Source organism: Eleutherodactylus coqui, chromosome 7 (assembly GCF_035609145.1).
Source record: "Eleutherodactylus coqui strain aEleCoq1 chromosome 7, aEleCoq1.hap1, whole genome shotgun sequence".
Lineage (NCBI taxonomy): Eukaryota > Metazoa > Chordata > Amphibia > Anura > Eleutherodactylidae > Eleutherodactylus > Eleutherodactylus coqui.
In genome coordinates, this window is record NC_089843.1 from 85185383 (window position 1) to 85210800 (window position 25418).

The window sequence follows — 25418 nt, forward strand, 5'->3', positions numbered from 1 at the left end:
GCCAACAGGAGCCGCCATATTAAAAAAATAAAGTAAGACGATGGACAGAGAATAGGAAAACTCTGAAAAAGTGAAAACAGTATAAAAAGAAAATCTCTTTTCTTGCTCTTATATCAAAGCCATAGCTGACACAATGTACATATATTTAGCATCACTATGCACAGGAATATTAGATGATTAAAGCGAACCTCTGGTTCTGGACAAACAAAGATGGCCACACCAGCTTCTCCGAATACCTGATGTACACTGTACATTAACCCTTTAAGGACATGGCCTATTTTGGCATTGAGGACCAAACGATTTTTTTGTAGATTTTCATCTATATTTTTCAAAAACCATAACTTTTTTATTTTTCTGTCGACGCGGCCGTATAAGGGCTTGTTTTTTTTTGCGTGGCGAACTGTAGTTTTTATCGGTGCCCTTTTTAGGTGCACAGGCTATATTGTAAAACTTTTATTATTTTTTTTTATGATCGCAGGGAGAGAAAACGAATCAATTCTGCCATAGATTTTTAAAGCGTTAATTATGCAGCATAAATGATACACTACATTTTTTTCTGCAGGTCGGTATGGTTACAACGATACCAAAACTCTTATTTTCTTTTAGGTTTTTCCACTTTTCTGCAATAAAAACCCTTTTTTTTGAAATTTTTATTTCTAAATCGCTGCATTCAAAGTCCTATAACTTTTTTATTTTTCTATGTACGGAGCTCTGTGAGGGCTTATTTTTGCGAGACGAGATGTAGTTTTTATTGGTTCTATTTTGGGGTACATACATTTTTTGATCACTTTTATTGCGTTTTTTGGGAGGCAAAATGCTAAAAATTAGCATTTTGCTCAGTTTTTTAGCGTTTATTTTTACGCTTTTTGCCGTGGAGGATAAAAAGTGTGTTCAATTTATTGTGCATGTCTTTACGGACACGACGATACCAAATATGTGTTTTTTGGAGTTTTTTTGTGCTAATATGAGAAAAAGCATAAAAAAAGGGGTTTTTAACATTTTTTTTACATTTTTATTTTTTGTATATTATTCTGATCTTCTTTTTACACCATTTGTGTCCCTCTAGGGGACTTACACCATAGGACCAATTGTCGCTATGATAAGGCATTGCAGGACTTCTCTCCTGCAATGCCTCATCGCTTATTACAGCAATCACAGGCAGGGAAGGGGTTAACAGCGGGGGTTGCATCTCTGATGCTCCCCCGCTGTTACAGCGAGAGGCCGGCTATCAGTGACTGCTGGATAGCATGAGATCTGTCATGATCTCGCGCTATCCCTATGACGTAAGGGTACGTAATTTTGCGGGAAGTATCTGGCTCCCATGACGCACCCTTACGTCATATGGAGGGAAGGGGTTAATATGCATCCTAAGTCTAAGACACTACACCTGTTTTAATTGGCCAGTGCTGTCCACATGAGCAGTGCTGGCCAGTCAGAGCAGCATGTGGTGTCTTAGTCTACCAATGCATACTAATGTACAATGTACATCAAGTAGTCTGAGAAGTGGTACGACCATCTTTGTTTGTCCACGCCTGAAGGGTCGCTTTTATTTTTGAGTAAATATTCTTGACTGAGCAAACAATATTAGAACAGAATGAGAAAATTTTTTAATAATATTTTTTTTTCTGGTCTGGAACGTTTTTCCCTAAATAAAACTGAAAAAATAAAAAGAGATCAACTCGATTTGAGATAAGAAAGCCCTTTGCGTCCTGCAAAATAAAAATTGGAGGGTAGACTTAGAAATATAATATCACTCTCAGAATTCCACATTCCAAAATATGAATTTTTGGCAACAGCCCCCATATACATTTAATATCTAAATAAAATGCATAACTGTTATACTCGTATATACTCACCACATAAAAATGCAAGGTGTGCGTATTTTGACCACTTGCTTTTGGATGGGTTTCTAATTCTAGAAGAATCCACTTCCTGGGCAAAAGCTTCAATGGATTCAGAAAAAGCAGGATAGCAAGTTATATAGTTTCATTAAAAATCCTGGGACAGACCTTGTGAATCTATAGACTCAGTGGGACTAGTGTCAAAAAACAATAAAATAATTTTAATGGTAGGTATATTAGGAAGTTTTTTGTTTTAAAACTTTTTACATTTTTTGTGGTCCTTGGAGACAAAGGCTCCTGGGCCACAAAGCACAATTTGTAACAGTGCCCCCAACTATCACCTAATTTATAGTCCTGGTCTCCTCATATAGGCCAGAGACGTACTGGGCCTCCTGAAGCTCCAGAGTGTGGGTGGAACTGATTGAGGGTATATGCTCAAATATTGGAAAAATAATTTAAAGCTATAGAAAGAGTTAATTCAGTGGATTACCACATGAATGAAGACATTATTGGAACAACTGCTTGGATGCTTGTGTTGAGGCATTGGTCAGAGGTATAAAGTAGGGGTTAGTTTTGCTAGTAATACGTGAATCTTTGGCAGGCTGCAGATATGGTGTTAGGAGCTACCCATATGCCACTTACTACTGCTTAGCTAACAAAAAAGAAGCATTGAGCCCATGTCTACATTTTATTTTCTGAAAAAGATTTAGCTTTAAGGGACTGTTTCTTAATGAGCGTCTATGTATGAACATGTGTCTCTCTTGGTGCAGTAGTGTCATCATGCATTATATGGGTGTCCATTCATTTTGTGCGTACATGCAGCTTTATCAGCAATCAGAGGGTTACTGGGTTGGCTATATTTTAAGTAGGAGTTGCTCAGTTGGAAACCCCTTTGAGCATCACCAGTGTTTAACCTTGGCCAGAGGATAGACATTTCCTCCTACATCTTTAAAAAGGTGCATCCTTCTACGCACCAAGGACACTGTATGTGAATTTTTTCCAACAATGGTCAACCGTGAATATTCCCTGTTATCAGTCATTCTTTATTACTTGTTTATTATGCAGGTATGGCCTTAGGGAAGATAAATATTACACAAGATCCAAATATCTTAACTATATCTAACGGGGACGCTGCAAGAATAAGCTGCCAGTGGAATAAAGAAAATATTCAACGGGTCAGATTTCAATGGAGAAAGCATATTTCAAGCACTGGAGAAGACAATGGGACCTTGTTATGTAGGGTTCTGGTGACTGAGCAAAATAGGACTCAAGAAGTGAGAGATAACACAAGGACTTGCAATGTGACCAATAATACTGCACTGCTGACCATAGACGCAGTCACACAGGAGGATGATGGACTGTATATCTGTGAGGTTATCATCGAAATACCATCACTGATAAAAGCAAGAGGGAATGGCACACAATTATGTGTCCAGGAAGGTAAAAGTGGTAAGTAGACATAATGGTAGTATAATATATTTTGTTATATTCCTATATACAGTATGTGTGTGTGTGTATAATATATATATATTATACACACATATATATATTATAACATACATACGCATATATACATATACAGACACACATTTAATATTTATAGGGCTGTTAAAGAAATCACCAGATCAGGTAAAATTATTACTAAGGAGCCGTATACAATCACAGCCTTTAGAATGAACCAGACGACATTGATCTGAGTTGAGTCTAAGGATGACAGCTCTCATCTTGAACTCCCCTCATCATCTTTTATAGATTGATAAAAGAAGGTGATACAGTATGTATAGAAATAGGTTGTCTTACCAGTATGACAAAATCAAGGTATATGACCAAATACATTCTTGGCAAAAAAATAATCTTCCCAGGCCGAAATGGTCTACTTGGCGTTGAAATCAAGATTTGGCAAATATGTCTCACATCTGGTGTTTTGACCATTTAATATTTCACAATGCTTGGACAATGTTGGACATAAATCGTCCACCCCCCCCCCCCCCCCACATCCTGGCATTCATTAGACAATAATCTGGATAGACTACATTTCTCTGAGATTCTCTGAACTGCATGCTTGTTATAATTAACTCAAGGCTCATAAGAAGTCACACTAACCTCTTCACTGACATCTTAAAGACTTGGATTTTGATATGGATCGGCAGAAGATTTCACCATTTCAATTAAAGGGGATAAGTCTTTTGCAGATCAGTGTCAAAATCCACCTTGTGACACAAAATTCGACATGGATTTTAGTGCAGATTTTCCACATGGAAAATGTTCACTAAATCTTTTATGTGTGAAGGCATCATAAGGTGTACTAACGTGGTCCAGGCTGCTGGTGAGTGTGGGAGATTCTCTACCCTGGTACTGTGACCATATGTAATGGCTGGTCACCAGACTGTGGAAGGCAAAAGTTCGCAGGGCTCAATGGGAGCATGGTAGGACTGCACCGATGGGCTTAGAGTGGCTTAGCAGATGTAATATCCCTGGTGACCGAGTCGTGGATGAAAACCATGTGGTTACAAACATGCAAGTTTGTATAGCTTTCAAATTGGCTGTTTAAAAATTCATTCATTACTAATTGCTGATTGATAATGGCCATGTGTTTTTGTAGGTTTACTAGTAAAGCTGCAGTTCCATAATCTGGTAATTGCAATGCAGCTGACACACCGCCCGCCAGCGGTAGCCAATGGCCACATGATTTTAGCCACCATTAATGGTAAGATCATGCAGACTTGGTCGCCATGGGTGGGTGAGGTTTGAAACCTATTGCAAGACCATACCCCAAAACTATGCTGCCATTATTATTTAATAATATGTTAAACAGTCAGTCTAACTACTGTGCAAACTTGCACACCTTCATGGTTATCAGCAGTTATGTGGAACTGTACCCAAACTATTATATACAGCATCAAACAATTGGGCGCTTACCCTGGAAAGCGCAGCAGTGAGGCAGCTGATGCCCCATGTCTCTCAAAATCAGTACTGTATTATAATCAAAAGTTCATTTTTATCTGTCCCAATTCATTTACCTCATTCAGGCTCATGCTGAAACCTTACCAGCAACGTAAGCCACGGCAGGGACTATGCACATAGCAGATGCTAGAGGAGGAGGAAATGCAGGCAGTCCTCCTTTCTGTAGTAGCATTGCCCCTCCTCCTCCATCTCCATGCTTCATGGACCGGACCTATGTGTCAGCTGAAGGGAGGGCAGAACTAAAGCCGCATGTTGCAGCTGTCGCTGCAAAACCCAACTTTCCAACCCGCTGTGAGTGCTTTCCAGCACCAGGGATGGGCTGCAACCACCCAAAAGGCTGCATCACTGGGTCTCTGTGACCCACTGATACAGACAGCTACAGATGTACAGTGTGGTGGTCCGCAAGCCCCTTTGGCTTAAGGGCCTGGTTGCACTTGCGACCGATATAGCAATGCCACTAATTGTTCCCAGGAAGACAATTGGGCCAATCATTAGGCCCATTTAAATACAACAATTATCGTTCAAAGGTCATCTTTTGAGTGGTAACCGTTGCTAAAAAGTTAGCAAGCAAGCTAAAAGTCAGCGATGACTCTTATCAGCACCACACGCTAAGTTCTCAGCGGGATACCAGCTGATAGCATTCTTTCAGCTGGTATGCCGCACAGAGCTTTCAGCGACAGCTCCAAGAACAAAGCAGCTCTTGCTGTTCTTGGCGCTACCAGCTCAGCGGGATATCAGCTGACAGCTCTGAGAACAAAGCAGCCCATTTTGCATAGCTGCTCTCAGCAAATATTTCAACTCAAAGCTTTCATGTTTATCTGGCATCTGTTATGTTAATAAATAGAGATGAGCGAACGTACTCGTCCGAGCTTGATACTCGTTCGAGTATTAGCGTGTTTGAGATACTCGTTACTCGTAACGAGTACCACGCGATGTTCGAGTTACTTTCACTTTCATCTCTGAGACGTTAGCGCACTTTTCTGGCCAATTGAAAGACAGGGAAGGCATTACAACTTCCCCCTGCGACGTTCAAGCCCTATACCACCCCCCTGCAGTGAGTGGCTGGCGAGATCAGGTGTCACCCGAGTATAAAAATCGGCCCCTCCCGCGGCTCACCTCAGATGCGTTGTGACATAGCTGAGGGACAGTGCTATCGTGTTGGAGCTGCTGTAGGGAGAGTGTTAGGAGTTAGTGTGGGCTTCAAGAACCCCAACGGTCCTTCTTAGGGCCACATCTAACCATGTGCAGTAGTGTGGAGGCTGCTTTTTGCAGTGTTGCACATTTTTATTTTTTTCTGTATATCGGCCGTGCAGAGCATTGCGCCCTGCAGTAATACTCCAGGGACAGAAGTGTGGAGGCAGGGAGAGCGTTAGGAGTTATTGTAGGCTTCAAGAACCCCAACGGTCCTTCTTAGGGCCACATCTAATCGTGTGCAGTAGTGTGGAGGCTGCTTTTTGCAGTGTTGCACATTTTTTTTTTTGGTATATCGGCCGTGCAGAGCATTGCGCCCTGCAGTAATACTCCAGGGACAGAATTGTGGAGGCAGGGACAGAAGACATATATTATTGATTGAATATACGCAGTGGGCCTTTTCTAAAAAATATTGGAAAAAAATTTATTTGGCCTGCCTGTCACTGTGCTCAGTGTTCTGGGTCTGTGTGTGCTGGGTGTAGTAGTTCTACAAAATCATACGCTGCCAGCTAAGTGTTACAGCAGGCTTGCACCAAATTATTTCCTGGCGTTCCGTAAACAAAGTCAGCCTCCAACCACAGGCCAATAAGCGGCACATTTAATTACAGCGTTCTGTTTCTGCACTACTGGTAATACACCATGCTGAGGGGTAGGGGTAGGCCTATAGGACGTGGACGCGGGCGAGGACGCGGAGGCCCAAGTCAGGGTGTGGGCACAGGCCGAGCCAGTGCCGTGGCCAGGGGTAGAGGCAGGGCCAGACCGAATAATCCACCAACTGGTTCCCAAAGCGCCCCCTCGCGCCATGCCACCCTGCAGAGGTCAAGGTGCTCAACGGTGTGGCAGTTTTTCACAGAGACGCCTGACGACCGACAAACAGTGGTGTGCAACCTTTGTCGCGCCAAGATCAGCTGGGGAGGCACCACCACCAGCATGCGCAGGCATATGATGGCCAAGCACCCCACAAGGTGGGACGATGCCCGTTCACCGCCTCCGGTTTGCACCACTGCCTCTCCCCCTGTGCCCCAACCTGCCACTGAGATCCAACCCCCCTCTGAGGACACAGGCAATACCGTCTCCTGGCCTGCACCCACACCCTCACCTCCGCTGTCCTCGGCCCCATCCAGCAATGTCTCTCAGCGTAGCGTCCAGACGTCGCTAGCGCCACTGTTTGAGCGCAAGCGCAAGTACGACGCCACGCACCCGCACGCTTAAGCGTTAAACGTGCACATTGCAAAATTGATCAGCCTAGAGATGCTGTCGTATAGGCTTGTGGAAACGGAGGCTTTCAAAAGCATGATGGCGGCGGCGGCCCCGCGCTACTCGGTTCCCAGTCGCCAATACTTTTCCCGATGTGCCGTCCCAGGCCTGCACGACCACGTCTCCCGCAACATTGTACGCGCCCTCACCAACGCGGTTACTGCCAAGGTCCACTTAACAACAGACACGTGGACAAGCACAGGCGGGCAGGGCCACTATATCTCCCTGACGGCACATTGGGTGAATTTAGTGGAGGCTGGGACAGAGTCAGAGCCTGGGACCGCTCACGTCCTACCCACCCCCCGAATTGCGTGCCCCAGCTCGGTGGTGGTATCTGCGGGGGTGTATGCTTCCTCCACTAAACCACCCTCCTCCTCCTCCTACGCAACCTCTGTCTCGCAATCAAGATGTGTCAGTAGCAGCACGTCGCCAGCAGTCGGTGTCACGCGGCGTGGCAGCACAGCGGTGGGCAAGCGTCAGCAGGCCGTGCTGAAACTACTCAGCTTAGGAGAGAAGAGCCACACGGCCCACGAACTGCTGCAGGGTCTGACAGAGCAGACCGACCGCTGGCTTGCGCCGCTGAGCCTCCAACCGGGCATGGTCGTGTGTGACAACGGCCGTAACCTGGTGGCGGCTCTGCAGCTCGGCAGCCTCACGCACGTGCCATGCCTGGCCCATGTCTTTAATTTGGTGGTTCAGCGCTTTCTGAAAAGCTACCCCCACTTGTCATACCTGCTCGGAAAGGTGCGCCAGCTCAGCGCACATTTCCGCAAATCCCACACGCACGTTGCCACCCTGCGGACACTGCAACATCGGTTTAATCTGCTAGTGCACCGACTGCTGTGCGACGTGGCCACACAGTGGAACTCTACGCTCCACATGTTGGCCAGACTCTATGAGCAGCGTAGAGCTATAGTGGAATACCAACTCCAACATGGGCGGCGCAGTGGGAGTCAGCCTCCTCAATTATTTACAGAAGAGTGGGCCTGGTTGGCAGCCATCTGCCAGGTCCTTGGAAACTTTGAGGAGTCTACCCAGATGGTGAGCGGGGATGCTGCAATCATTAGCGTCACCATTCCTCTGCTATGCCTCTTGAGAAGTTCCCTGCAAAGCATAAAGGCAGACGCTTTGGAATCAGAAACGGAGGCGGGGGAAGACAGTATGTCACTGGATAGTCAGAGCACCCTCATGTCTATATCTCAGCGCGTTGAGGAGGAGGGGGAGGAGCATGAGGAGGAGGGGGAAGAGACAGCTTGGCCCACTGCTGAGGGGACAGATGCTGCTTGCCTGTAATCCTTTCAGCGTGTATGGCCAGAGGAGGAGGAGGGGGAGGAGCATGAGGAGGAGGGGGAAGAGACAGCTTGGCCCACTGCTGAGGGTACAGATGCAGCTTGCCTGTCATCCTTTCAGCGTGTATGGCCAGAGGAGGAGGAGGAGGAGGAGGATCCTGAAAGTGATCTTCCTAGTGAGGACAGCCATGTGTTGCGTACAGGTACCCCGGAACACATGGCTGACTTCATGTTAGGATGCCTTTCTCGTGACCCTCGCGTTACATGCATTCTGGCCACTACGGATTACTGGGTGTACACACTGCTCGACCCACGGTATAAGGATAGACTTTCCACTCTCATTCCCGAAGAGGAAAGGGGTTCGAGAATGATGCTATAACACAGGGCGCTGGTGGACAAACTGATGGTAAACTTCCCATCCGACAGCGCTAGTGGCCGAAGGCGCATTTCCGCGGCCCAGGTAGCAGGGGAGGCGCAGAGATCAGGCAGCATGTACAGCGCAGGCAGAAGAACACTCTCTAAGGCCTTTGACAGCTTTATGGCTCCCTAGCAAGACTGTGTCACCGGTCCCCAGTCAAGGCTGAGTTGGCGGGAGCACTGTAAAAGGATGGTGAGGGAGTACGTAGCCGATCGCACGACCGTCCTCGGTGACGCCTCTGCCCCCTACAACTACTGGGTGTTGAAGCTGGACACATGGCCTGAACTCGCGCTGTATGCCCTGGAGGTGCTTTCTTGTCCTGCAGCTAGCGTCTTGTCAGAGAGTGTGTTTAGTGTGGCTGGGGGAATCATCACGGATAAGTGTACCCACCTGTCAACCGACAGTGCCGACAGGCTTACACTCATCAAGATGAACAAAGCCTGGATTTACCCAGACTTCTCTTCTCCACCAGCGGACAGCAGCGATACATAAACAATACGTAGGCTGCACCCGCGGATGGAAGCATCGTTCTCTATCACCATCCAAAACGGGGACCTTTTTGCTTCATCAATCTGTGTATAATATTCATCCTCCTCCTCCTGCTCCTCCTCCTGAAACCTGACGTAATCACGCCGAACGTGCAATTTTTCTTAGGCCCACAAGGCTCAGTCATATAATTTTTCTAAACAATTTTTATACGTTTCAATGCTCATTAAAGCGTTGAAACTTTCACCTGAACCAATTTTTATTTTAACTGGGCTGCCTCCAGGCCTAGTTACCACTTAAGCCACATTAACCAAAGCGATTAATGGGTTTCACTTGCCCTCTCGGTTGGGCATGGGCAATTTTTCTCAGGTACATTAGTACTGTTGGTACACCAATTTTTGTGGGCCCTCGCCTACAGTGTAATCCAATTAATTTTTTGCCCACCTGCATTACAGCTGACGTAACATCAGCTGTGATGGGCAATGCAATGGGATATTTTTATGTACCGCCGGTGGTTTCCAGGGAGCCACCCATGCCGTGGGTCCACAGGGAGTTGTAAATGCATCTGTGTCCACTTCTAAAGAACCCAAGTCTGACTGGGGCATGCAGTGTGGGCCGAAGCCCACCTGCATTAAACATGACATTATTACCTCAGCTGTGATGGGCAATGCAATGGGATATATTTATGTACCGCCGGTGGCTTCCTGGCACCCACCCATGCTGTGGGTCCACAGGGAGTTGTAAATGCATCTGTGTCCACTTCTAAAGAACCCCAGTCTGACTGGGGCATGCAGTGTGGGCCGAAGCCCACCTGCATTTCATCTGACGTTAGCTCTGCTGTCCAGGGCACTGCAATGGGATACATTTATGTACAGCGGGTGGGTTCCAGGGAGCCACCCATGCTGTGGGTACACACGGAATTCCCATTGCGGAGTTGTACCTGCCTGTGACTATTTATAAAAAACCGCGGTCTGACTGGGGCATGCAGACACCTTGACAGAATGAATAGTGTGTGGCACATAGGTTCCCCATTGCTATGCCCACGTGTCCAGCTCCAGATGGAGGTGGCACAGGATTGGATTTCTCATTGCTTCTGTACAGCATTGTGGACTATCGCCCCGCCCCTTTTAAAGAGGGTCGCTGCCTAGCCGTGCCAACCCTCTGCAGTGTGTGCCTGCTTTTCCTCTGGCAGACGCACTTATAAATAGACATGAGGGTGGCGTGGCATGAGGGCAGCTGAAGGCTGCGCAGGGACAGTTTGGTGTGCGCTGTGGACACTGGGTCGTGCGCGCGGGGGGGGGGGGTGTTGGGCAGCATGTAACCCAGGAGAAGTGGCAGCGGAGTGTCATGCAGGCAGTGATTGTGCTTTGTTGGAGGTAGTGTGGTGCTTAGCTAAGGTATCCATTGCTAATGAGGGCTTTTCAGAAGTAAAAGTTGTTGGGGGGGGGGCCCACTCTTGCCGCTATTGTGGCTTAATAGTGGGACCTGGGAACTTGAGATGCAGCCCAACATGTAGCCCCTCGCCTGCCCTATCCGTTGCTGTGTCGTTCCCATCACTTTCTTGAATTGCCCAGATTTTCACAAATGGAAACCTTAGCGAGCATCGGCGATATACAAAAATGCTCGGGTCGCCCATTGACTTCAATGGGGTTCATTATTCGAAACGAACCCTCGAGCATCGCGAAAAGTTCGTCTCGAATAAAGAGCACCCGAGCATTTTGGTGCTCGCTCATCTCTATTAATAAACATGCATTACAATGTATACATAATAACTGTAAGCTAGTTTAAACTGATTTCTTCTTCTGTAGTAAGATCTCAAGCGGAAGATGTCTTCCTCCATAGACAGAAACTATTATCTAAGATCCAGTATTTCTTGTTTTATGTTAAAAAAAAGAACTACTTTACCTCATTAGATAAGGAATAGAGATGAGCGAACGTACTCGTCCGTGCTTGATATTCGTGCGAATATTAGGGTGTTCGGGATGCTCGTTACTCTTAACGAGCACCACGCGGTGTTCGGGTTACTTTCAGTTTCCTCTCTGAGACGTTAGCGCGCTTTTCTGGCCAATTGAAAGACAGGGAAGGCATTACAACTTTCCCCTGTGATATTCAAGCCCTATACCACCCCCCTGCTGTGAGTGGCTGGGGAGATCAGATGTCACCCGAGTATAAAAGTCGGCCCCTCCCGCGGCTCGCCTCAGATGCCTTGTGAGTTAGCTGAGGGAAAGTGCTGCTGCTGGTGCTGCTGTAGGGAGAGTGTTAGGAGTGAGTGTAGGCTTCAAGAACCCCAACGGTCCTTCTCAGGGCCACATCTATCCGTGTGCAGTACTGTGGAGGGTGCTGTTAGCAGTGTTGCAGAAATTTTTTTTTTTTCAAAATCGGCAGTCTGCAGGGCATTGCGCCTTGCAGTAATACTACAGGGACAGAAGTGGTGGTTAGGTAGGGAGAGTGTTAGGAGTGAGTGTAGGCTTCAAGAACCCCAACGGTCCTTCTTAGGGCCACATCTATCCGTGTGCAGTACTGTGCAGGCTGCTGTTAGCAGTGTTCCATATTTTTTTCTTTTCAAAATCGGCTGTCTGCAGAGCATTGCGCCTTGCAGTAATACTACAGGGAGAGAATTGTGTAGGCAGGGCCAGAAGACATATTATTGATTGAATATAGTCAGTGGGCCCTCCGTTTCCAAAAAAGGGAAAAATTGTATTTGTCCTGCAGTCTTGCGCCAATTTATTTCCTGCCTGGGAAAAGTAACTGCTCTGCTGCACTTCATATAACTGCATTTCTGTGCAACACATATCTTATCTGATTGAATATAGTCAGTGGGCCCTCCGTTTCCCAAAAAGGGAAAAATTGTATTTGTCCTGCAGGCTTGCGCCAATTTATTTGCTGCCTGTGAAAAGTCTCCGCTCTGCTGCACTTCATATAACTGCATTTCTGTGCAACACATATCTTATCTGATTGAATATAGTCAGTGGGCCCTCCGTTTCCCAAAAAGGGAAAAATTGTATTTGTCCTGCAGGCTTGCGCCAATTTATTTGCTGCCTGTGAAAAGTCGCCGCTCTGCTGCACTTCATATAACTGCATTTCTGTGCAACACATATCTTATCTGATTGAATATAGTCAGTGAGCCCTCCGCTTCCAAAAAAGGGAAAAATTGTATTTGTCCTGCAGTCTTGCGCCAATTTATTTCCTGCCTGGGAAAAGTCTCCGCTCTGCTGCACTTCATATAACTGCATTTCTGTGCAACACATATCTTATCTGATTGAATATAGTCAGTGGGCCCTCCGTTTCCCAAAAAGGGAAAAATTGTATTTGTCCTGCAGGCTTGCGCCAATTTATTTCCTGCCTGGGAAATCACTGGTAATACAGCATGCTGAGGGGTAGGGGTAAGCCTAGAGGACGTGGACGTGGCCGAGGACGCGTAGGCCCAAGTGAGGGTGTGGGCACAGGGCGAGCTCCTGATCAAGGTGTATCGCAGCCGACTGCTGCGCGATTAGGAGAGAGGCACGTTTCTGGCGTCCCCACATTCATCGCCCAATTAATGGGTCCACGCGGGAGACCTTTATTAGAAAATGAGCAGTGTGAGCAGGTCCTGTCGTGGATGGCAGAAAGTGCTTCGAGCAAGCTATCATCCACCCACAGTTCTGCGCCGTCCAGTGCTGCAAATCCAAATCCTCTGGCTGCTACTCCTCCTTCCTCCCAGCCTCCTCACTCCACTACAATGACACATGCTCAGGAGCGGGCAGACTCCCAGGAACTGTTCTCGGGCCCCTGCTCAGATTGGGCAGCAGTGGTTCCTCTCCAAGCAGAGGAGTTTATCGTCACTGATGCCCAACCATTCGAAAGTTCCCGGGGTCCGGGGGATGAGGCTGGGGACTTCCGGCAACTGTCTCAAGACCTTTCAGTGGGTGAGGAGGACGATGACGATGAGACACAGTTGTCTTGCAGTGAGGTAGTAGTAAGGGCAGTAAGTCCGAGGGAGGAGCGCACAGAGGATTCGGAGGAAGAGCAGCAGGACGATGAGGTGACTGACCCCACCTGGTGTGCAACGCCTACACAGGACAGGTCTTCAGAGGGGGAGGCACGGGAAGCAGCAGGGCAGGTTGCAAGAGGCAGTGCGGTGTCCAGGGGTAGAGGCAGGGCCATACCGAATAATCCACCAAGTGTTTCCCAAAGCACACCCTCGCGCCATGCCACCCTGCAGAGGCCGAGGTGCTCTAAGGTCTGGCAGTTTTTCACAGAGACGCCTGACGACCGATGAACAGTGGTGTGCAACCTTTGTCGCGCCAAGGTCAGCCGGGGAGCCACCACCAAGAGCCTCACCACCACCAGCATGCGCAGACATATGATGGCCAAGCACCCCACAAGGTGGGACGAAGGCCGTTCACCGCCTCCGGTTTGCACCGCTGCCTCTCCCCCTGTGCCCCAACCTGCCACTGAGATCCAATCCCGCTCTGAGGACACAGGCACTACCGTCTCCTGGCCTGCACCCACACCCTCACCTCCGCTGTCCTCGGCCTCATCCACCAATGTCTCGCACCGCACCGTCCAGCCGTTGCTAGCGCAAGTGTTTGAGCGCAAGCGCAAGTACGCCGCCACGCACCTGCACGCTCAAGCGTTAACCGTCCACATAGCCAAATTTATCAGCCTTGAGATGCTGCCATATAGGGTTGTGGAAACGGAGTCCTTCAAAAGTATGATGGAGGCGGCAGCCCCGCGCTACTCAGTTCCCAGTCGCCACTACTTTTCCCGATGTGCCGTCCCAGCCCTGCACGACCACGTCTCCCGCAACATTGTACGCGCCCTCACCAACGCGGTTACTGCCAAGGTCCACTTAACAACGGACACGTGGACAAGCACAGGCGGCCAGGTCCACTACATCTCCCTGACGGCACATTGGGTGAATTTAGTGGAGGCTGGGACAGAGTCAGAGCCTGGGACCGCTCACGTCCTACCCACCCCCAGAATTGCGAGCCCCAGCTCGGTGCTGCTATCTGCGGCGGTGTATGCTTCCTCCACTAAAGCACCCTCCTCCTCCTCCGCAACGTCTGTCTCGCAATCAAGATGTGTCAGCAGCAGCAGCAGCACGTCGCCAGCAGTCGGTGTCGCGCGGCGTGGCAGCACAGCGGTGGGCAAGCGTCAGCAGGCCGTGCTGAAACTACTCAGCTTAGGAGATAAGAGGCACACGGCCCACGAACTGCTGCAGGGTCTGACAGAGCAGACCGACCGCTGGCTTGCGCCGCTGAGCCTCCAACCGGGCATGGTCGTGTGTGACAACGGCCGTAACCTGGTGGCGGCTCTGCAGCTCGGCAGCCTCACGCACGTCACATGCCTGGCCCACGTATTTAATTTGGTGGTTCAGCGCTTTCTGAAAAGCTACCCACGCTTGTCAGACCTGCTCGTAAAGGTGCGCCGGCTCTGCGCACATTTCCGCAAGTCCCACACGGACGCTGCCACCCTGCAACATCGCTTTAATCTGCCAGTGCACCGACTGCTGTGCGACGTGCCCACACGGTGGAACTCTACGCTCCACATGTTGGCCAGGCTCTATGAGCAGCGTAGAGCTATAGTGGAATACCAACTCCAACATGGGCGGCGCAGTGGGAGTCAGCCTCCTCAATTATTTTCTGAAGAGTGGGCCTGGTTGGCAGACATCTGCCAGGTCCTTGGAAACTTTGAGCAGTCTACCCAGGTGGTGAGCGGCGATGCTGCAATCATTAGCGTCACCCTATTACTCTGCTATGCATCTTGAGAAGTTCCCTGCAAAGCATAAAGGCAGATGCTTTGTGCTCGGAAACGGAGGTGGGGGAAGACAGTATGTCGCTGGATAGTCAGAGCACCCTTCTGTCTATATCTCAGCGCATTCAGGAGGAGGAGGAGGAGCATGAGGAGGATGAGGAGGAGGGGGAAGAGACAGCTTGGCCCACTGCTGACGGTGCCCCTGCTGCTTGCCTGTCATCCTTTCAGCGTGTATGGCCTGAGGAGGAGGAGGAGGAGGAGGATCCTGAAAGTGATCTTCCTAGTGAAGACAGCCATGTGTTGCGTACAGGTACCCTGGCACACATGGCTGACTTCATGTTAGGATGCCTTTCTCGTGACCCTCGCGTTACATGCATTCTGGCCACTACGGATTACTGGGTGTACACACTGCTCGACCCACGCTATAAGGAGAACCTTCCCACTCTCATTCCCGAAGAGGAAAGGGGTTCGAGAGTGTTGCTATACCACAGGACCCTGGCGGACAAGCTGATGGTAAAATTCCCATCCGACAGCGCTAGTGGCAGAAGGCGCAGTTCCGAGGGCCAGGTAGCAGGGGAGGTGCGGAGATCGAGCAGCATGTACAGCCCAGGCAGTGCAACAGTCTTTAAGGGCCTGGACAGCTTTATGGCTCCCCACCAAGACTGTGTCACCGCTCCCCAGTCAAGGCTGAGTCGGCGGGAGCACTGTAAAAGGATGGTGAGGGAGTACGTAGCCGATCGCACGACCGTCCTCCGTGACGCCTCTGCCACCTACAACTACTGGGTGTCGAAGCTGGACACGTGGCCTGAACTAGCGCTGTATGCACTGGAGGTGCTTGCTTGTCCTGCGGCTAGCGTCTTGTCGGAGAGGGTGTTTAGTGCGGCTGGGGGAATCATCACAGATAAGCGTACCCGCCTGTCAACCGACAGTGCCGACAGTCTAACACTCATCAAGATGAACAAAGCCTGGATTTCCCCAGACTTCTCTTCTCCACCAGCGGACAGCAGCGATACCTAAGCAATACGTAGGCTGCACCCGCGGATGGAAGCATCGTTCTCTCTCACCATCCAAAACGGGGACATTTTTGCTTCATCAATCTGTGTATAATATTCCTCCTCCTCCTCCTGCTTCTCCTCCTGAAACCTCACGTAATCACACTGAACGGGCAATTTTTCTTAGGGCCACAAGGCTCACTCATATAATTTTTCTAAAAATTTTTTATACGTTTCAATGCTCTTAAAAGCGTTGGAACTTTAACTTGAAACAATTTTTCGTTAAACTGGGCTGCCTCCAGGCCTAGTTGCCACTTAAGCCACATTAACCAAAGCGATTAATGGGTTTCACCTGCCCTCTTGGTTGGGCATGGGCAATTTTTCTGATGTACATTAGTACTGTTGATACAGCAATTTTTGTGGGCCCTCGCCTACAGTGTAATCAAATTAATTTGTAGCCCACCTGCATTACAGCTGACGTGACGTTACATCAGCTGTGTTGGGCAATGCAATGGGATATTTTTATGTACCGCCGGTGGGTTCCAGGGAGCCACCCATGCTGTGGGTCCACAGAGAATTATAAATGCATCTGTTTCCACTTCTAAAGAACCCCAGTCTGACTGGGGCATGCAGTGTGGGCCGAAGCCCACCTGCATTTAGCACGACATTACTACCTCAGCTGTGTTGGACAATGCAATGGTATATTTTTATGTACCGCCGGTGGCTTCCTGGCACCCACCCATGCTGTAGGTGCACACGGAGTTTAACCTACATGTGTCCACTTGTAAAGAACCCCAGTCAGACTGGGGCATGCAGTGTGGGCCGAAGCCCACCTGCATTTAGCACGACATTACTACCTCAGCTGTGTTGGGCAATGCAATGGGATATTTTTATGTACCGCCAGTGGCTTCCTGGCACCCACCCATGCTGTAGGTGCACACGGAGTTTAACCTACATGTGTCCACTTGTAAAGAACCCCAGTCAGACTGGGGCATGCAGTGTGGGCCGAAGCCCACCTGCATTTAGCACGACATTACTACCTCAGCTGTGTTGGGCAATGCAATGGGATATTTTTATGTACCGCCGGTGGCTTCCTGGCACCCACCCATGCTGTGGGTCCACAGGGAATTATAAATGCATCTGTTTCCACTTCTAAAGAACCCCAGTCAGACTGGGGCATGCAGTGTGGGCCGAAGCCCACCTGCATTTAGCACGACATTACTACCTCAGCTGTGTTGGGCAATGCAATGGGATATTTTTGTGTACCGCCGGTGGGTTCCAGGGAGCCACCCATGCTGTCGGTCGACAGGGACTTCACAATAGGGAGTTGTACCTGCCTGTGTCTATGAATTAAAAAAACGCGGTCTGACTGGGGCGTGCAGACACCTTGACAGAATGAATAGTGTGTGGCACATAGGTTCCCCATTGCTATGCCCACGTGTGCAGCTCCAGATGGAGGTGGCACAGGATTGGATTTCTCATTGCTTCTGTACAGCATTGTGGGCTATCGCCCCGCCCCTTTTAAAGAGGGTCGCTGCCTAGCCGTGCCAACCCTCTGCAGTGTGTGCCTGCGGTTCCTCCTCATGGCAGACGCACTTATAAATAGACATGAGGGTGGTGAGGCATTAGGGCAGCTGAAGGCTGCGCAGGGACACTTTGGTGTGCGCTGTGGGGGGAGGGGGGGCGGTTGGGCAGCATGTAACCCAGGAGAAGTGGCAGCGGAGTGTCATGCAGGCAGTGATTGTGCTTTGTTGGAGGTAGTGTGGTGCTTAGCAAAGGTATGCCATGCTAATGAGGGCTTTTCAGAAGTAAAAGTTGTTGGGAGGGGGGGGGGGCCACTCTTGCCGGTATTGTGGCTTAATAGTGGGACCTGTGAACTTGAGATGCAGCCCAACATGTAGCCGCTCGCCTGCCCTATCCGTTGCTGTGTCGTTCCCATCACTTTCTTGAATTGCCCAGATTTTCACACATGGAAACCTTAGCGAGCATCGGCGAAATACAAAAATGCTCGGGTCGCCCATTGACTTCAATGGGGTTCGTTATTCGAAACGAACACCCGAGCATCGCGATAATTTCGTCCCGAATAACCAACACCCGAGCATTTTGGTGCTCGCTCATCTCTAATAAGGAACAAAGACAAAATTGCATTCTTAGCAAAATCTGCCTTTTCTAGTGTAAATATTTTCTGCAGAGCATTCCAACCATTTCTCATAAAAGAGTTTCTATGTAACTGAATTATGTTATCTGAATGTATCTGCCCTGCATATTTCCATACAATTGATAATGGTAATGGCGATAGTGATACAATTACCCCTTTTTAGTCCAGCTACTGTTCGTTATGAATGCATGCGCTTTGGTAAACATTTTCATTGTATTATTATATTATAATAAATATATATAAATGATTATATTATAATTATTTATTCAAACTGGATAACTAAACAAGTTGATCTAACTGAAATTTAGAGGAGTAGCCGAACTATTATGAAAAGGGGTAATAGTAGCTACACTAGGCCATCCTTACCGCCATCTAATTGTACCCTAAAAGAAAAACTGTTGCCTGTAGCAACCAATCATCACAGCTTTCATTTTACCAGAGCAGCTTCACATATAAAAGCTGAGCTATAATTGGTAGGATGAGCAACAAAGACAGTTTTTCTCTTAAGACAGTTTGGATAAATGAGACCTATGTATATATTTTAATCCATACTGCTGGCTATACATGTTCATTCTTTATTAAATATTTTTTCCAATGTTTTAGGTCCGTCAAAACAGATATTTACAGTTGGCGTCATTATCATATTTCCTTTTCTGGTACTCGCAGCATACTTCATGTACAAAAGAAAGAAAAGAAAATGTATGTATTTAAAAAAAGTATATTTCTAAAAAATTGGAGCAAAAACAGGCATCTGTATCTTTATAATAAAACTGCTCTATTCCCCAGTTTGTTAGCCATATTCATTTCTAAGCAGACAGCTCTGTTCCCACTGCAATGGTCAGGCTTGGCATTACAGGCAAAGTTCCCATTAAAGTGAAGGCCTGTAATACCAAGCCTGACCACTGCAGTGGGAATAAAGCTGTCTGCTTCCTGCAGAAATCAGCTTAGCACATAAGCACACTGCCCTAGCAAGCAGCTGATCAGCTGGGGTCCGGAACAGCAAACCTCTACGGATCTACTGTTGATGGCCTGTCCTAAGCATAGGCATCAATAGTCTATAAATGGACAACCCCTATAAAAATAGTATTCTTATAGGCTATGCATTTGGTTATATTAAAACATGTTTAAAATTCCACAAGCATTGATTAAGTAAGTGCTCCTCTCAACAGTGAGGGGGATGGAAAAGAAGGGGAGGATGTTTTATGATAATTGACACCAGACAGACAAAAAAGAGGGAAGAAGCCTTTAAAGACCAGGTAACAGAATAAATATAGGTCTCTTCAGCATACCTGCCAAATCTCTGTAGACATTTGGGAGGATCCCAAAAAGTAGAGATCTCTGGCTCCCAGAAAAGTTGGCAAGTTTCCTGAGCATGGCAAAAGCCTCTGTGAAAGCAGCACTCCGTTAACATTTACAGCACAAGGCACCAGACTACTTCGAAATCAGACTCAGTCCTGCTGTCCAAATGCACATAGATGGGGCATGGTTTTTAAAAGGGGTACGACATGCAAAAAAGTACGTGCCCATGTCCCCCCCCCAAAAAATCGCACTAAATATTCTTAGTCTCACAGAGCAAGATTTTACAAACTGGTATGTATGCCTCTGAAAGCCAATATGTCTGTCACTGGTAACTGCAGAAATTGGACAGGAGAAAGTGTAATAACTTTGGCAACAAATGTATCTTTAATGGAAGTGCCTGTATGTCTATCACATGGGCAGGACAGGGTTTTTATTCACTGAAAGTAAATAATGAAGGTTCCTTTTTAATAACAGCAAGCAGAGAGCATAAGGTTTAGGAATTTATATCCAAATTCTATTGGTAAATTGCATAACTTTTCTTTATGCAGTTTATTTGCTGAGATTGAAATACCCAATTAAGCCTTATGTGCACATGCCTATGCAGAGAGCCGGCAGATACCAGGCATGGGCCGAGTGTGCACTTCGCATGTCTGGGAATCTGACGTCACCGACATACGCAGGGTGACTGGTAAACTCCCACCCCCTTCCCTCCTCCTCTCCGGCTGTTTGCAATGGCATAGGGCGAGATGGGAGCGGAACTAAGCTACGCCCCGGCCTGCCTCCTCCCATTGCTGGCTGCCAACAAAGGGCGGAGAGGGGGTGGGAGCTTAGCACACTAGCTCTGCCCTTGTCCCGCCCTTCCCGATGGCATCGCGGGCTCAGCATATACGCCTACGGCCATGTAAATAAACCTTAACCCTCTTTTTAAATTGGACAAATAGTGTGTTCAATTTATTGGATTCGATTCGATAATACCAAATGTGGGTTTTAAAAAAAAAAATATTTTTTTTCATATACAAACACCATCTTTTTCCACCTCTCTCTGATGGCAGCACAAGGTAGTAACAGTCATACTAATTGCAGTAATATGTCTGCTGTAGGTATATGTACAGTACTTTGATAAACCTACCTTTCATCAGTAGCAGCACATGCGCAGAAGACTACAGGAAGTAGTCCTGCATATTAATTTGCTGCAGGCTAGCTACGCCCTCCCTGCCCTCAAGTCACTGATTTATAGCTGTCTACTTAGTACTATGCTTAGAGAGGGAGCTGCCAATCAATGGCTGGAGGGGCGAGAGGTGTGTGACTAGCCTGCAGTTCATGAATATGCAGGACTACTTCCTATAGTCCTCTGTGCATGTGCTGCTATTGATAATATGTATGTTTCTTTCAAACTACTGTACAGATACATACAGCGGACATATCACTGTAATCAGTGTGACACGCACTACCTTATGGCGCTCTCAGTGAGAGCTGCAAAGAAATGGTGACAGATTCCCTTTAAGGGAAATATTCAATATTGTATATTATTACATGTTGTTTATATTTCAAGCTAAGACATTTTCACAGAAGAGGACGCAAGAACACTTGGAGCTTAACCAAATGGATCAAGATGCGGCTAAAGCTGAAGAAGAAAGCAATTCCACAAACTCGGTTGAATGGGTAATTATTATAATTTTCAGTGGCTTTTTTTTTGTAAGCATTTTTATTTTAACCCCCTAATAAGTATTTTAAAGTACATTAAAGAGGTACTAATGTACCTTGACGCCACCAGAAGCTAGGAGTTTGACAGGGCTTGCATGGAGGAACGCCTCTGTCACACCCCTAGCTCCCGATTGGCTACACAGTTGTCCGGGCGGACGGCCAGGAAGAAACTTCTTCGGCCGGGGAGCATAATCCCTGCTGCCACTGGACCCCGCTGGCGCCCACACTGTTCTTCCCCGTGCTTGATGCGGCCGCTGAGGGCTACTCCGCTCCCCATCTGCCTCTCAGCAGCGGCACCTGTGACAGTTGCTGAAGGGAGAGGAGGCAGGGGAGCGGAGTAGTCATCACTGCTCAGCTGCAGTGACTGTATGGCCAGCTAGAGTAGGATGTGCTGTGGGGCTCCGTCTCCGAGCCGATCGGAGAAGTGCTCCGCTCCTGTTTTCCCCTGTGGCTCTGGTCCCGTGCAGCCTGCAGGCACTGCAGCCGGGACCACTTCTACTCACCTCCCCGCTGCTCTCCCTGGCGGACTGGCACCTCCACTCTCGTTCCCTAATTGTCATACGAAGGTCCGGAGATGAAGAACCACCGCACGTACATTGTCAGCGATGGAGGGGGGAGGGGGGGAACGGCAGTGGAGGTGGCAGTCCACCAGCGACAGCTGTGGCAAAACCGCAAGATTTCTGCAGTTAAACTGCCCCGTGGGAACCCAGCATTAGAATAGGCTCCTGATTTTATTTCTGTTTTGATATATATTATGTACTCTATATACTTGGATAATTAGATAAGCTATGGGTGTAATTTGGGCTGGTAGCACTGCTTTTTTTTCTTGTTTCGTTTTTTACTTCACCCGTCTATTTTAACTTTTTGTAAAACAATTTCTGAATATTTATTTTGCGTATGTCTTCTAAGAGATCACATGCAGTTGTTGCAGGCTTATGTCTGCCAATACCCAGCAGCTCTATCACACAAATGGGACCCGTTGATTACAGAAGCACATTATGCAACAGGTCTAATGGAGGAAGCAGGTCTAATGAAGGAAACGGCAATAAATCACTTGTGTCTTCATCCCAGAGTTTGTTTGTCTCTAAAAGCCATGCACCCGACCTATTGCTGCATGATTACAAGAATAGAGCATTTAAGCCGATTCCATAGATTTACAGTGGCAGCACATTAAAGGTTAATACTAGAGATGAGCAAACGTACTCGTTTAGGACAATTACTGGATCGAGCATCGCTTTTTTTGAGTAACTGCCTAATCGGGCGAAAAGATTCGGGGGACGCCGGGGGTGAGCGGGGGGTTGCGCGGGGGAGTAGAGAGAGAGAGCTCCCCCCTGTTCCCCACTGCTACCCCTGCTCCACCCCACTGCCCCCCAAATCTTTTCGCCCGAGTAGGCAGTTAGTCGAAAAAAGCGATGCTCGATCGAGTAATTGTCCTAAACGAGTACGTTCGCTCATCTCTAGTTAATACTAGTGGTTAACAGGTTAAAAGTGGATTTGTCACCAAAAAGTAATATTTATTTCAAAGCACAGTTGTCGTCAAGCCCCAGCGTCTGCACTGAGCAGGGCAATATTATACCAAGACAAAGGAAAAATTGGTGGGCTGACATCAACTTATGCAAGAAGGCTTTGGCATCTCCTTAGCAAGTATGAACCAAATCCATCAGAAGCAAAGCAAGCCTGGCACCAAAGAGCTAAAGCTTGCAAAATTCATAGTCTGTGACTGCCATTTACTTGATGGATTCCACTTCTGATTTAACCTTTTTTTTTATTTATTTAAAATATTTAAAATTTTTGAATTTTGTAACTTTAGTCAGTTGGGACAATAGTGTAGCCGATGCTCCGACATCCCCATCTACCTCTACTTCTACCTGCACACAAGTATACAGAATACAGTAACTGTAAGATAAACTAAATGTAGTGGCTGCTGCTCACATTGTGGACCTAAAGAATATGAAAAAATGAGAAAGAAGAAAAGCCTCCAGGACATTGTCTCCACTTCCGAAAACCTACAGAGACATAAAAGTACACACATCTAAATGAGATTGGTAGATCTTTCACAAGCTTCACTTTTAATTGCTTTTTAAGCTTAGGTTTATTCCCGTTTTGAATGCTTCAGGCCGGCTGTACATGACCGGGTCGGATTCCACATGTAGGAACCCACAGCGGAATCCAGCTGTGAACTCGGCCTGGCGACCCCACGTACCAGAAAAATCTGTATTGTGGATGAGTGCGGAGGCTCGCTAACAGTCATGCGCAGTATAGATTTTTTTTCTAAATATTTATGATTCCTGCGCGGCCGCTAGATGATGAAGCGGGTACCCGTACCTATCCGCAAAGCCAATTGCGGAAAGGCTGAAGGTCAGACGGCCTACATTGACTTCGATGGAGGCTGTCCACGCAAAGTTCGCAGCAAAATAAAGCATGCTGCGATTTTCCCTCCGCTCGCGGAATACACAATTCATATCTGTGAGTGTGTAGGAAAAAGCAAACGTACATACCCTTTAATGCATGCGATTCTGCAATAGGAATCCGATCGTGTGAAGCCAGCCTTACTCTACAAAAGTTATGTGAAAGAATTGGGTTCAGGGTAGACAAATGACACAGCGGGGACACTGCTGTCTGACCTGTTGCATGCAACCGGACTTGCTTGGGCTCTTCAGAAGTTATACTGAGGATCCACCCTCCATCTCTACAGATTTTGTGTAAATCCGCTTTTAATTACATTCTACACTCAGTGTCTTTCTAAAATACACATCCATCATATATATATATCACTTACTGCATTAGGCTAACTGGCAATTATGATAATTTTATCCAAGTCAATTCAAGTAAGCCTGATGTATGTTTTTCCTTTACATTTTAGGCAGTGTCAACGCTTTATGAGTCTTTTGATTACTTTGCAATAAAGAACCCAGATGATAAAGCTGCCACCCCTTCCACAGGAAACTTAGTAAAGCCTCAAACAATGGAGGAGCCTTCTCTTACTGCTATGTGATACTGGACCACTCACTTAGGTGAACTGATCAATGTACCATAATGAAATTGGTCATGAAGGACTGAAAAGGATCTGTCCCCTCAGCAGGACAAAGAAGACCAACAAATGTATACTATTGTGCCTGCAGTCGGATTTACTTTACATTTCAGAAATGAAAGATAAAATTACCTGGAGTGGATCAAGGAAAAATAGGGACCCACAGGCGAGAACAATCCCCATGCTCTTGAATAGCTCAGCATAACATACCTGCTGAGCCCCTTGCATGCAATCCACTAGAAAATAAGACGCGGTCAGTGACAATGGTCCTCTTTAACTTTTGGCTCCATGTGCAGCCGCACATGTGGTACTCACGGTATGCCCTCCCCTGAGGGGGATGATCAGTCACACGGCCAACAATGGGACCACTTATTATTACCGACAAGGCATCTGTGTTTTTTAACAAATGTACATGTAACTATTACTATGGTATATCAAAATGTCATATACAGTAAAAGACATTTAAAGGGGTTTTGCCTTTAAAGACACTTATCCCCTATCTACATTTTTGGAGATATATATCTGAACAGTGGGGGTCTGAGCGCTGAGACCCCCAGCAATTCCAAGACCAGTGAACCAGAATGCCCCATGTGAATGGAGTGACAGTACACAAGCATGACAACCGCTCTATTGACTCCTACGCGATGGAGGGAGATTGCCAAGTGTATCGATCTCTGCATTTCCCATAGAAGTTAATGGAGCAGTGGTTGAACATGCACACTGCCGCTGCAGTCACACAGGCTATTTGGCTGCAAACATCTTGGGTTAGTTAGGGATCCCACTGGTTGGGCCCCCAGAGATCAGACATTATCCACTATACTGCGAATAGGGGATAACTGCCTTTTTAATGAAAAACTCCTTTGATAAAAACTTTACATAGTCCTAGAATCCTGCAGATTGCTAGGACTTCAGATGTACTTTCACTATATAGGTCATACATATAGGTCATACAGAGATCTATTGATGCCATAACCTGTGCATAAGTACTCATTTACACAGGCGTATGCAATTTCACATACTGATTTCACTTTGTATGTACATGGTGCATGTGT

The 25418-nt window shown here is 47.4% G+C and overlaps 1 protein-coding gene across 1 annotated transcript; it reads left to right on the top strand.

Annotated features, from left to right (window-relative positions):
• The first annotated feature begins 2908 nt into the window (after positions 1-2908).
• Positions 2909-24543, top strand: LOC136573520 (cytotoxic T-lymphocyte protein 4-like). The gene is made up of 4 exons (XM_066574798.1): positions 2909-3290; positions 18936-19031; positions 21184-21293; positions 24199-24543. Exons 1-4 carry the CDS (start codon positions 2909-2911, stop codon positions 24328-24330), a joined length of 720 nt encoding a protein of 239 aa, XP_066430895.1. The 3' UTR covers positions 24331-24543.
• The last annotated feature ends 875 nt before the right edge of the window (positions 24544-25418 follow it).

Coding starts and splice junctions, on each gene's coding strand:
- LOC136573520 (XM_066574798.1), top strand. CDS start 2,909: ATGGCCTTAGGGAAGATAAATATTACACAAGATCCAAATATCTTAACT. Junction 19,032..21,183: donor CAAAAGAAAGAAAAGAAAAT/GTATGTATTTAA, acceptor TTATATTTCAAG/CTAAGACATTTTCACAGAAG. Junction 21,294..24,198: donor CCACAAACTCGGTTGAATGG/GTAATTATTATA, acceptor TTTACATTTTAG/GCAGTGTCAACGCTTTATGA.